At 43.1% G+C, this 12,363-nt stretch overlaps 5 protein-coding genes across 5 annotated transcripts; 2 read left to right on the forward strand and 3 right to left on the reverse strand.

Moving 5' to 3' along the window:
- Positions 1-1,546: 1,546 nt before the first annotated feature.
- On the reverse strand, positions 1,547-2,128 carry LAJ45_03255 (uncharacterized protein; the record flags this gene model as incomplete). The annotated part of the gene is made up of 1 exon (XM_046112842.1): positions 1,547-2,128. One exon carries the CDS (start codon positions 2,126-2,128, stop codon positions 1,547-1,549), a length of 582 nt encoding a protein of 193 aa, XP_045973719.1.
- A 2,936-nt stretch (positions 2,129-5,064) lies between these two features.
- Positions 5,065-6,340, reverse strand: LAJ45_03256 (uncharacterized protein; the record flags this gene model as incomplete). Its single annotated transcript, XM_046112843.1, has 2 exons — positions 5,065-5,576; positions 5,638-6,340. The coding sequence occupies 2 exons, from the start codon at positions 6,338-6,340 to the stop codon at positions 5,065-5,067; spliced, it is 1,215 nt and encodes a 404-aa protein (XP_045973720.1).
- A 1,213-nt stretch (positions 6,341-7,553) lies between these two features.
- On the forward strand, positions 7,554-7,996 carry LAJ45_03257 (uncharacterized protein; the record flags this gene model as incomplete). Its single annotated transcript, XM_046112844.1, has 4 exons — positions 7,554-7,569; positions 7,634-7,678; positions 7,750-7,855; positions 7,954-7,996. 4 exons carry the CDS (start codon positions 7,554-7,556, stop codon positions 7,994-7,996), a joined length of 210 nt encoding a protein of 69 aa, XP_045973721.1.
- Positions 7,997-10,022: 2,026 nt separating this feature from the next.
- LAJ45_03258 (uncharacterized protein) lies at positions 10,023-10,683 on the reverse strand (the record flags this gene model as incomplete). The annotated part of the gene is made up of 3 exons (XM_046112845.1): positions 10,023-10,109; positions 10,164-10,481; positions 10,549-10,683. 3 exons carry the CDS (start codon positions 10,681-10,683, stop codon positions 10,023-10,025), a joined length of 540 nt encoding a protein of 179 aa, XP_045973722.1.
- Positions 10,684-11,477: 794 nt separating this feature from the next.
- LAJ45_03259 (uncharacterized protein) lies at positions 11,478-12,115 on the forward strand (the record flags this gene model as incomplete). The annotated part of the gene is made up of 2 exons (XM_046112846.1): positions 11,478-11,945; positions 11,996-12,115. 2 exons carry the CDS (start codon positions 11,478-11,480, stop codon positions 12,113-12,115), a joined length of 588 nt encoding a protein of 195 aa, XP_045973723.1.
- Between the last annotated feature and the right edge of the window lie 248 nt (positions 12,116-12,363).

Below are 12,363 nucleotides of genomic sequence, written 5' to 3' on the forward strand. Positions count from 1 at the left end.
TTGTGTTTTGGTGGCTGGCGAGTATCGTTTGCTGTCCTTTTACTTTTCACTGGACTTGGCATATTGAAGGTTGTATACTAGAAGCATTTGATTAGGTAATGATATCATGTAGCCTTCTGGAGTTCTCTTGTCTGGGGTTAAAGAACTTATTAGCCTTAGGCCTGCGAGTTAGTTATGGAGTCAAAGGGATTCTCCTGGTTGCTATTATATATGCATCACATTGAATCATGATATATCACTCGAATAAGCGGCGCTGCTCCTCGGCCGGCGAAAGATATATATCAGCTTAGTGAGATCTAGATGGTTATATGATGCTAAGTATAAGTTATAAGTACGTGTACTCCTGGGACCAACCGGCAATCACCGACACCTCGATAGAGCGGACTTCATTATGTACGTACATATAGACACGTCAAGTATCCCTAGTACATGTATATACGTGCATGTATATATTCAAAGCCCATTAGTGCATATTTAAGAGTAAACTACATGTAGCACTGGATTCCGCTGTGGACGTATGTACGTACGTACATGTATTTCTAAGGGAAACGCTCCATGGGTTCCAACTCAATAAAGTTTAAATTTGTGTGAATCGATCTAGTACGTACACAACATTGCGCTTCCACATACGTACATGCTTCATAATACAACACGTATACGTGTTCCTTTTCATCTCAATCTTTAGCAGGAATACTCTTCTCCCTGTACTTCTGCTGCTGTTAACTTCGCTAGAATAATCATATGTACTTGGTCCCAGGTTTGTGACGTGCGTATTAAAACTACATGTACCTCAGCCCCCATGACTGATCGATATTTCCAAAAGCAACGGCCTACAAAGTTAACTGCAGTAACTTATACAAAGGTAAAACTAGCTTGCAAATTTCTTTTTTTATTGGTACAATACATGAGACTAAGACTATGATAGATTTCCATCATTGCGTCGTACGTATATGTACCTCCAAAAACAGGAATCAACAAAAGATCGCCCTATCCTCAAATTAATTGCCAAATTATATGTACTCGGTACGTGATGGGCGAAAACAAAAACGGGTGAGGATTCGGGTGAGGTATAGTATGACTGTGTTATCTATCGAGCATTCCTGGTGAGCATATCCGCATAAATATTCCCAAATACTGAAGCTTTTCTAAGGGACAGTTACCTGTTAAGATCCAATTTACAATTAATTGCATTTTATCTGTCAGATAATGGCTGCGACATGATTATCAATCCTGCTGGTTGGGAATTGGATTTTAGGCGTGCAGGAGCATCATCTTGAGGATTTGGTCATATCCGTACTACGCCATTGGGCGTCGTCTCTGCGTGGCCTACGAGTTCTCTTTCTGATAGAGGGGCCAGGCTGAAGTGATTGGTGTTGCCTATTATCCACCCGAGTTTCGAGTATGATATAATCGTTGCTAACAATTTGCGGCGAATTGGAGGGATCACTGCTGCTGGTGCTAATAAGCTCTAGACCGGATAAAGCTGTACTAAGATCATCTCCTTTGAGAGGTGATTCTGGCTGAGTGTCAGTCTCACCGATATTCTTCAGCGATATTCGGACCTTAGGTATTGCCTACCATTCACAGGAATATCCCGCCTCTGTGGGTTTGTGGACAATCCCCCATTGTGTTTTGAGGTCTTGCCTCTCCGCCCTCCCCGACGACGTGGACTATAGGAGTCCCTCACTGGGTGGTTGATATCAGCTGGAGAGTCTGTATCCGGACTTGAAGATACACCAAGGCTTTTGACACTGGCAGGACTTTTTTCGACCTTGCAAGGACTATTGACCCTAGCAGGGCTTTTGACCCTGGCAGGACTTTCGAGACTGGCAGGGCTTTTGACAGTGGCTTCACGATTTTGTGCCCCCTTGGCCTTGAGATCACAAGCTTCTTTCGCTGCTTGGGATGGTTGGTTTTGGGGGGGCTGTTGGGTTTGCCGAATCCGATTGCATAGGTCATAAAATTCACGGTGGATGAGCTTCTGTCCTTCGGTCGTAACTCTTCCGATGTATCCCATGAGCTTTCGCGGAAATATGACCACATTCAACTCCAGGTATAGAAGTGATTTCCCTAAGAATATCGCTTCTGGGTCTTCCTCAAGAGTTATCAACCGTCTGTCACCTATCATTGGCGTTGGTGCGATAGGAAGGAAGTATTGACGATACTGTTCTTGCATTCCTTCCCAACCTCGACTCGAACGAGTTGTTGAAGACCTAATATGTTTACATTAGAAGACACCCATATACTTGAGAGGAAACGCGGAGAAGCTTACAAGACTAGAATCCGCTCATCTTCACATATCTTAAGAATGTAGAGAGGTCTCCGCTCTCTATTTTTATTCTTAGTGACACGGCCACCCAAGTGAAGGGTATGAGTAGGTGTTGTATGGCAGCCCATATCATTACACCAGTGGAATGTACCAACTTCGATTTTATAAGGAGCTGACTTATAAAATCTGGTGTTAATTTTCTTTTCGTCTAGAAGTAGGGTAGATTTCTTTTCTGAGAGATCCATGTTAGTGGCACAGGAGATGCCGGATATGAGGTATGTGCCCGCAACTCGGAATATACGTAGGCAGGAGATGACAAGTGACAAAGCTAGCAGCTCAACAGATAGAGTCAATTGTAAGCGTTGGTGCGAGTGGGATTGAAGTTTTCCCGGCTATGTGGGGGTTGTGTGGTAAGCGCTCCTATATTACATCTTCCTGGGGTGCAGTCGTGATGAACGCATTGCGTGGTAGACATCCCATTGTACACTGCATGCTCTGGTGCAGTGGCTGGCTATGGTCGTCCAGAAGCTCCTCTTCAGCTTCCAGAATGACCCTAAGCTGTTAGAGACGTTCCATGAGGGTCGTCTCCATCATTCTCTTACCTTTCAGCTCTTTGATGTCTCGAAGCCAGCCCTGGTCCCTTAATTCCTTCTTTACAGCCCGAGGTAAACCCCTCTACCTATTCTTCCCTACGATTCTAGAAACTCTGAGGGGAAGATTTCATTGAGTCACAGACATTCAGCGTTGCTGCAATGAAACAAGCACTGGCCTGGTCACGAATATTAGCTAATAATAATATGAGCTCGCCAGAATCAACACTGTCGACTTTAGGCGGTTGGTCTCTTGTCAATATATTTTATAGCTTTATTATTCGTAGTACTCTGTGCGAATGTCAACGAATGTATAACTAGTACTAGAAACGGGCGAAGTTGATACCATGGGATACGAGAGCCTACATCCTCTTTGTTTCATACTTTCACGGAGTATGCGGCAATATAGTGTTATCGCGGTTCCATGGCATTGTCAAAGACTGCGGTATATACAGTAGGAATTTCACTCATATTTCTGTCATTGCAGCTATCTAATTGTGTTTGGTACGCAAAGATATAGGCTACTTCCGTAAACAAAAATCCTCGTATATATGCACCAAAATTGATATAATACAGAGCGAGGAGTAACCCTGTCGGCTGTTAGGAGTGGAATATCTGCTTCTGGTGTTAGCTACAGAGCCCCAATGGTCTACAGCAGGCTCGGGAAATGACTCAAAACGCCGCTTGATTAAAAATATTGATAACATTACGGATTTGGGTTTTATCCATCTTATTTATGAAATGGAAAAGAAGAGTAAAGCCTCCCCAGCGGGCGCTTTCCTTGCAGCCCATGGTCACTATTCAAGATGTTGTATGCGACAAGAAAAGCCTTGGACAGGATTTAGCCAAGATCAACAAAACCAACTAAACCCCGCTAAGAATTTAAATCTTCGATCAGATCAAGTTGTCGCATATTTAAGCGGCGAGCAGAGGATACTAGAAACAAAATACACACCTCTTAGATTTCCTATTATCTATGTACTAGGATCTCCTAGGTTTCTCTTATAGTTGTTATTTTCCTGTGCATAACCCCACTATATTTATGCGCATGTGGATATCACCGTCAAAGTCTCGATGGTCTGCTCAAGTATGTAGAAGAGATTATATGTCGTTGGGGTGTTGAAGCCAAGAAGAACTATGACCGATTAAGATATTGACTAAAGTTTAGTTTTAGTATTTCAAAGGTTGCATGGGACATCGTAGCCCTGGTGGCCAAGTGGTAAGGCGTCGCACTCGTAAAAAGTGTTGATATGCGAAGATCCTCGGTTCAATTCCGAGTCAGGGCACTTCTCTTTTTATTTTTATTTAATTCGCTCCTTTGTACTTGTGTACCCTGTCTAGTTTGTAGTTTCAAGAAATCTTGCGTGCAAACTACTCTCAGTTAAGTTACGCGATATAAGAGCCGACCCAACCAGGCCTACTGAGCCTTTCCTCTTTCCTACTAATAAGCAAGTCAAGAAAACCGGGATCAAATATTTAAACGTAATATCTCATGTCTTTGACAATGCAAGAAACCCTCTGGGAGCTAAGGTTGTTAGTGAATTTTACTTTCTGTTCTTGGAACAATCTTTTTATTTGCTTTCTCCATCAGGAGCAAGAGTCCAGTAATCGCGAGTATAATAACCGGCATGGAGATGGATATAACATGAGGCCCGATCCTCTATCGTGCCAGTGCTATCTTGATGTGTGTAAAACCGGCGCTTTAGGATTCGAATCATGATCAATCACTTGCGCAGCAAACATTATGCTAGCCATCGCCGGACTCCACAAAGTAGATATTGCAGTACTTGGTAAGATATACATATACTCCGGATCTTTGTATATTTGTACGTATACGGACTTAACAGAAATAATAGTTCCAAAAGAAAAATATACAAGCCTAAACCATCTTAAATACCACATTTTTAATACCCGCTTTCAAAATTCCAGCCCTCTATGTATATACAGCTCAAGCCATAATATTTTTAACAAAAATCAAGGCTGCCGTTTGCGCGAAAAGTACAGTTACGAGAGAAAAGAAAGGCTTTGAGTACAACATGAAAGAAGGAAGATGAAATACAAATAATAGTTGAAGTTAAGGAAGAATGAAGAGATACATAGTAATGGGTGATGGTGAGTGTCTGTATGCATATATGCAGAATAGAAAAAAAATAAAGGGGGCTTTAAAAGAAAGAGGGGCTAGATAATGCTTATGTACACATGTAGTTATTCCATAGGAACTAACGAATCATTTAGCATATATGAGTACAGCCAATCAGTATATTGTGGCTCGGGTATCGGCTCAGCAGGAAGACCAAACAGGTGAACTTGATGGGGTTGACCATAAGCTCCAGAAACGTCATTCTGTGAGATCATTGATGAGCCCGAAGCGCCCAAGGAGACGCCCGAATTGTTGATGTTGATATAATTTTCCTCTTCCATCACGAGCATGCCATGCTCTTCAGTAACAGCAGCTGAATTTTCGACATGATTTCCAGTGAATTCTCGTACTTCAGCACTTTGTGTTGAGACGGAAAGGTTGGTTCCCCTTTGGGAGATTTGCTGGGGGTAATCAGGGCGCCAGGTGTCGGTATCAATCACATTCTTCGTTGCCCAGCTACCCCAAAGACTCGTAGGATACACTGCAGCACTGGCTGGGGTATCAGAGCTTTGAATCTGGTGGTCCCCGGCGTTATAATAGAAAGACGCTCCATTATTAGGCCAGGAAAAACAGTATCCTAACACCTGTCAGTCAATTCATCGTAAACAAAAGATCCATCGTCTAAGGTAGAAACTTACCAAATGATGACGCAGAGCTCGCTGTCGCACTTTCTAGAACCTTAAATTTTAGGGCCATATTTTGACCAGCTACCTCCTTACCTAAGCTCAGGAACCCTGGCACATTTTCCTTTTCCGCAGCTTCTCCAAGACCAGCAACCCCTGTTCTCCCGAAAAGCATATCGCTAGCATGGAAATATTTTGATCCTTCCACAGACATCGATGCTGTCTCTTCGTCTGAATCTGCCTCTCGTTTAATTTTGGACACCTTGGCTCTCATTTTTCCTTTCCCTGACGCAGCGGTCGAGGTTCGTTCCCTTTTGCGCAATGGTACCATAGCCACGACCTCAGTGGTTCCATTGGTAGATGGGAAGGGCGAGGGTGGTGAATCAAGCTGGAAGCAAGAAAAGCTACCAGAGGAGCTGAAGCTGGGGGAATAATGGCCAGATAAGGATATGGTGAACTGGGAAGAGATCGTTTCTTCTTCCTTTACTTTTCCAAATGCTTCTGCCTTACTCGGGCCTTTCTGAGGTTTGGCCTTCTTCAACTTCTGAGAGTGGTCGTTACAGGCCTTGGTGCGTTTCCGTTTTTGGGTTATTGAGTCTACAACGAGCATGCCGTTCTCATCTCGTCCTTCAAAACCTTTACCAGCGGGCTCAGTTGTTTTGTCCCAAATTACTCCCTTTCCGTCCCCACGCCGCAAGATTCTCATGACTTCAAGCATCCTGTGATCATTTTTTTCTATAAGTGGGTGCATGCGTTTAATATGCCTGAAAGAAAACCATAAATATCAACATCAAAACACTTGGAAAGTTAAGCGTTGGCTCTGCGATAACTGGATATAAACTTACTTTTGCAGTGCATCGGCTCTGGTGAATAAATGAACCTTCTTCGGGTTATCTTCATCCTTTCGGTCGGATCTCTCAAGCACACAAAAGGGACATTCCGCTTCTTTCCCGCTGTGGACCGAATCACAATGACGTCTGAATGTATTTATCGACTTGAACGGTGTCAATTTACAACCGGCATATGGGCATCGGAAAACTTTATCCTCCATATTGACCGGTTGGGGTATAACGTAGGGCAAAGGTATGCCCGGATTAGCTAAGTCAATATCAGATACTTGCGAAGGATATGCAAGTGGATCTTTGGTAGAACACTCTTGATGCTTCCTCATATGAATTATATAGGTTTGCATGCTCTTAAATCCCTTCTTTTTATCGCAGTCTGGGAATTGGCACTCAATTCTCCTATCCTCATTGATATTAGGAGCTTTGGTCTCTAGTGAAACTAAATCGATAAAATTTAACCAGAAAGATCGTTAGCTGACTTATTAAAATTTTCAGCATAAGGAAAGATGGAACAAACCTCTCTGGGTGCCTCCAGAAGACGTTAAAGGCTCCTCTTTGAAAGAAAGACCGTTCTTATGTTCGAGAACGTGCGGGAACTGATAAGAGTCTACGAGCATGGTAGAGAAGTCTTCCACTGGCATCCGCTTACTTGTTTCCATATTATTGGATGTGATGTATCCCATATTTTCGGGTGAGAGAGGGAGTTCGGAGTTTTCCTGAAGATCATTACTCCCGGTCGCATCACGGACAGTATCCTTAATATCTGAAACAATAAAACCATCAACCCAAGAATGAAATAAAACTTTAGCGAACGAGGCAGGGGGAAACTCTGGGTGGAGAGAATATCGAAATATCAAACTCACCAGTATCAGATTCTCCAGCAAACCCTAGAGCCGACAATGGTGGGTCTGATAAGAGTAAAGGATCAATCGATCCTGAGAACCAGTCGAACTTTTCTCTCGGGTCGCCGAATTCTAGAAACTTTTATCAGCAGAGTTAAAATAATACCACACAAGAGGGAGGAAAGTTCCTTACCGCTTGACGGTGGATTGTTACCGAAATAATACTGCTGACTGCTCCTACGATATGCACTTTATATCCTGTTAGTAATCGGGAAATATACATGTATATACATGTATGTATTTTTAAGCTAACCTCTTATTCAGGGGGGCTTCAGCGGTCTGAGCGTTATGGCACCAAGCATCCGATCTGTACTCCCAGACTGCATCTGTCTTGACGTTAACCTTTTCCCCTTTGAATCACTAACAATATTCGAGGATAGTAAGATCTCTATACACACCATACAGGACTTTAAGTTTTGATTCCTCAGACAATAGTGTAGAGTTTCCTTTTGCAATAGTGCTGTTAAGGATGAATGGACGATGCCGGTTAGTACTATAGTTTTACCTTGCTTCCTGAATGAGATGAGGGAATCTTTGGCTCATTCTCACGTTAAACAATTGTTTTCAATCACTAACAGATCTAGGTTCGAGTTCTTTGGAGCACCTCCAATACAGATACCCTCCTGATGATTGCTTGAGGTGAGGTAGTCTTCAAACAAATAATCATTGGTTGATGATAGCGGTGCGTGAAAGCGCATGTTCAAGGGAGCCATCCTCTCAGGCAAAGCTTTGTCAGATATGGTGGGATAGTGGCGTTAGAGAAATTGACCAAGCCTTGGAAATATTCAACGAGAAGGCACCCTTCGAGGGGAGGGATTGTGGGAAGAGAAATCGGGGGTCTAGGGAAATATAGGCTGTGAGATTCGAGATGAGAAGAATGAAGATGATGATGTGAAAGTGGGTTGATGGAAACCGTGGAGGGGGATGGAATTGATGATGGATAGGAAGAGAAGGGTGTGTGGTTAGAGCTGGTTGATGAAAGACGAGGTTGTTTTGGTGTGTACTGAAAAGCAGACCTACTACATTGGTATTTACCATCCAGCTACGGGCCTAGGGTCAATTGGGGGGTTGGGGGGTTGGGCTACCACAAGTCACATTTCCCCACCCTCTCGGCGCAATAAACCTATCAAAAGTATCAAAAAGAGATAACCCATCTACTCTTATCGTCTTAGAGAACCGTGAGGTCGCTCTGCTATTATCTATTGACTATCAACATTGTGAAGCCAATAAAAATATTTCACGCACACCATTCTGGGTGCACACTGCACAGTGGAGGGAAAATGCTAAGAATCGGCCTGAAAAGCCCCGCTCAAACACACACTCGCGGGAGAAAAACAACTTGAACGGGTATCTGGACATCAAAAATTACAGCTCCATCTAAGAGGTAGTATTTACTCCAAGTCTAAAGACTTAAGGTGAATTCTCCGCCAGCCTCATCCAACGTCGACTACATTCATTACGGGAGACTTCTGCTTAGCTCCTTGTTTACCTGAGGCATGTAAACACGTACAAAACTAAGCCAGGAACTAAGCTTAACCATGAGACTCTTTTCTCTTCCCCCTACTCATATGACCACTACCATGTACAATAATATTCCCCCACTTGTCAAATTGCCACACGTAGCACATTGAGGTTCTCGCGCTTAAGGAGTTTCATTCATTCCAAAGGCTCTCTTCTATGAGAGACCCGACTATGTTTCTTGGTTTCGAAAGGGGATTTTCTTTTTTTGCTGTTCAAACTTCACATTCTCTAATAATTTCTTTGTCATTAGAGAGGACGCTAAACCAAGAATGGAACATATTCAACCCCATTAGTACTGTGTTGCACCAAGTTGCATGATCGATGGTTCGCATAGCAACGAGGTTCAAATCCACGCGATTCACGTAATTCAACAGAGATACACGTGATTGAACTACAAGCGCAGTCACTAATTACAGCTGAGTGTTTTTTTCGCTATTTATCTTTTTCTCTAACTTACACTTCTAGTAGATTTGGGCACCTGAATATGTAGAACAAGAAGATAATGGCTACATGTATATTCACCTACTTGCACTCCATACATACATACATGTAATACATACATGTACGGCCCCGCCACATACATGTACATCTCCGGGAACATTGCGAGATACTAATATTGCATGGAATAGAGCGTATTTGACAACTGTCGATTTCGACAATTGACAGTTCGGTTTTGACAGTTGCGGGTCGCAAAATTGACATTATACTTCACGAACTCTCAAATTATTTACCATTATCAGTGGTGACGAGATCGAGACATAAGGCCTTTTGCGCATTGATAGAGTCCAGCTCCAAGTTCCGGTACCCTGTGCCGATACCCTCATCAATCAAAATTGACGGTTCGGCAAACCGCTATTGCAGCCGGCGAACTGTCAATTGTCGGAATCGACAGTTGTCAAATACGCTCTAATACTACATACTTGTATGTAATACATAAATACACATTTTTGTAGGGGAAAAAACCCCCAAGAGATAGGTTTAAAATATCTGGTTAAAAAACTATATTTTATATGCTACATGTATGTGATGTTATCCCGGGGCCGTCAATCACTATCGCTCTGTTAAATACATGTAATTGCATGTAACAATTGCAGCAAACATCCAATTACGTCATATTTTAGCAAATTCTGAACTACAAATCGTTATCCTCCTCGTGCAGGTCGGTCGAGTCCCCATCCGTGGACTCCCCATCGCTGTCTATACTATCATCGCTATCAACCTACACTATAATCAGTCTCGGTTAATAAGCACGCAAGCACACAACCACACTTACAGTGCTATGCACACCAACAGCCCAATCTTCGGTGTGCTTCCAATTTACTACATCATCAGGTTGGAGATTTTTCATCCGGCCTGCAAGTTGGTTGAGTGCCACCGGTCCTAGATTATGGCCAAAATATTCGTTGAAGAACTTGTGGCAATCCCCGGGCTTTATGTCGAGAATATATCTATAGAAATAGATGAATCGTTGTTCCTCCTTGGTATACATATGACGGCTCTTAATGCGTCTGTCAAAAATTTCCTTTTTCGTTTCTCTTTTGGGACCCTCCTTCTTTGTGTACTTTCTGGTTCCTTCTTTTGGTATTTTCTTCTGCCACGAGTTAGCAAATATTTTCAAACTCTAGGACCCCAGGATCACGATACTTTGGTGAGGGTACCTTTTGGGTGTACTTTCTCTTGATGGAAGCAGCGGCCCCCACAGCGCCGGGTTTCTTTGCACGGAGGATTTCCGGGACCCCTGTGTTAGGGTCCTTCATGCACAATACCCCTTTCTGTTGATCGTGTTCTGTCATCTTATCGTTTCTCTCTTGCTTTGGCGATGAAGGTGATAATTTTGCAAGATGGAGCAGAGGGTACGCGGGTGCTGTGAATTGCTTAGGAAAGCAGGATAAATCCATTGAATGATGGAAGCGGGCCCGGTTCGTCTACTTTTTAATGCTGGAAGCTACATGCATTTAAAATTGCGCAAAATGAACACTTGAATGACACGTATTCTCAATTTGGCGATTACATGTATGTTAACAACTGATCTGGCTATGACTTACTAGCTTAGAAGACAATATCATCTAGATCTTCCAAACAAACATCTTGCGGGATATCTAGAGGGAAAATAGATGTTCTGATTATTGCGTTACTGGTTTTTTTGGCTTATGATGTCATGTCAGTTTTCGCGCATAGCAAGTTTGTATTGTGTGTGGACAAATTTTCTCTAACGCGGTGCTCGTTGAGTCATGTGTCTTTGCAGTGTTCCATTTTTCTTCTTCTGACCCACGATATTCTCATTGCTAGAGAGCGTGTGTACGATAATAAGAACAGAAGAGATCGAGATTCGCACTATCAAGCTCATCAAAAGATTATATGCAAATTTAGTCCTGTGCTATAATCACTCGGCCCTTCAGGAAATTCCAAGGGTCATTAAGCTAGATGTTTCATTATCGTGTTATCCTTCTATGTGTTGAAAAAACTCTACCAACTCTATATCCTCCAGGCCGTTCCTCTTTTTTCATCCCGCACCCACCAAAACCACTAAATCCACAACACCCCAAAACCACAAAAACCACACTCTTTCATCCTCCTGCCAAACATCATGGCGCCCTCTGTAGCCAGCCTTATCCAATCCTTCTCTCCAAAATCACCGGTGGCCGAACAGTTACCCGTCGATGGTTCTGCTGTTCCTAAAACCGACGAAAACGACAAAGCCCATGAAGTTGACAAGGATGAAGCAGAGACCCTTCCTGGTGAGGTATCTAGCGCCGATACCAGTTCCAGCGACGTTTCCATTCCTTCCACTGACGAGAATACCGTTGTTACATTTGCTGAAGTCCGCAGGAAAGAATTCCTTTCAAGGTTTCACGCCTACGTCGAAGGAATGACCTTTCCTGACGATCCCGCTGGTCCCGGTGGCATCAATCACCCATCTAAGTTACCATACTCCTGGGATGATGAGGTGGAGTTTATTCAGGAGCTCCAGGACGGACAAGAAATTCCAGATGGTCTTACTGGAAATGCGGCTAAGAGAGAATGGCTCTCGATGTTGTGGAGACATCACAAGGATGTGAGTTTATTCCTGAGGCACATTAGGTATTTAGCTAATATCTTCTTTAGCAACCCTACTTGGGATCACGCTGGTCGGATACCACTGAGGAAACATCCGAAGAGGAGGATGGTGATGGAAGTGATGGGATAATGGGGGTGGCGGAGGTGATGATGATGACGAGGGGGTAGAGGAACATGGTGAAGAGAATGAAGATGCGGAGGAAACTGCTTTCTCAGAACTCAACATCACCGGAAAGTAGTGATAAACCACAGACACTGGAATCAATCTTCATCTTTTCACCGCGGGAATGCTGATTTGAATTTTGAGCTTGTTCGGTTTGATAGGTCATAAATAAGGCCAATAATAATAATTTTTTTAACAGCAAATATTGTCCTCTTTTGGTGATATTGAATGACCCCCAGCCTTCTCTAGCCCC

Source organism: Morchella importuna (genome assembly GCF_003444635.1).
Source record: "Morchella importuna strain M04M26 chromosome Unknown Morimp01GS007, whole genome shotgun sequence".
In the NCBI taxonomy this organism is placed as follows: domain Eukaryota; kingdom Fungi; phylum Ascomycota; class Pezizomycetes; order Pezizales; family Morchellaceae; genus Morchella; species Morchella importuna.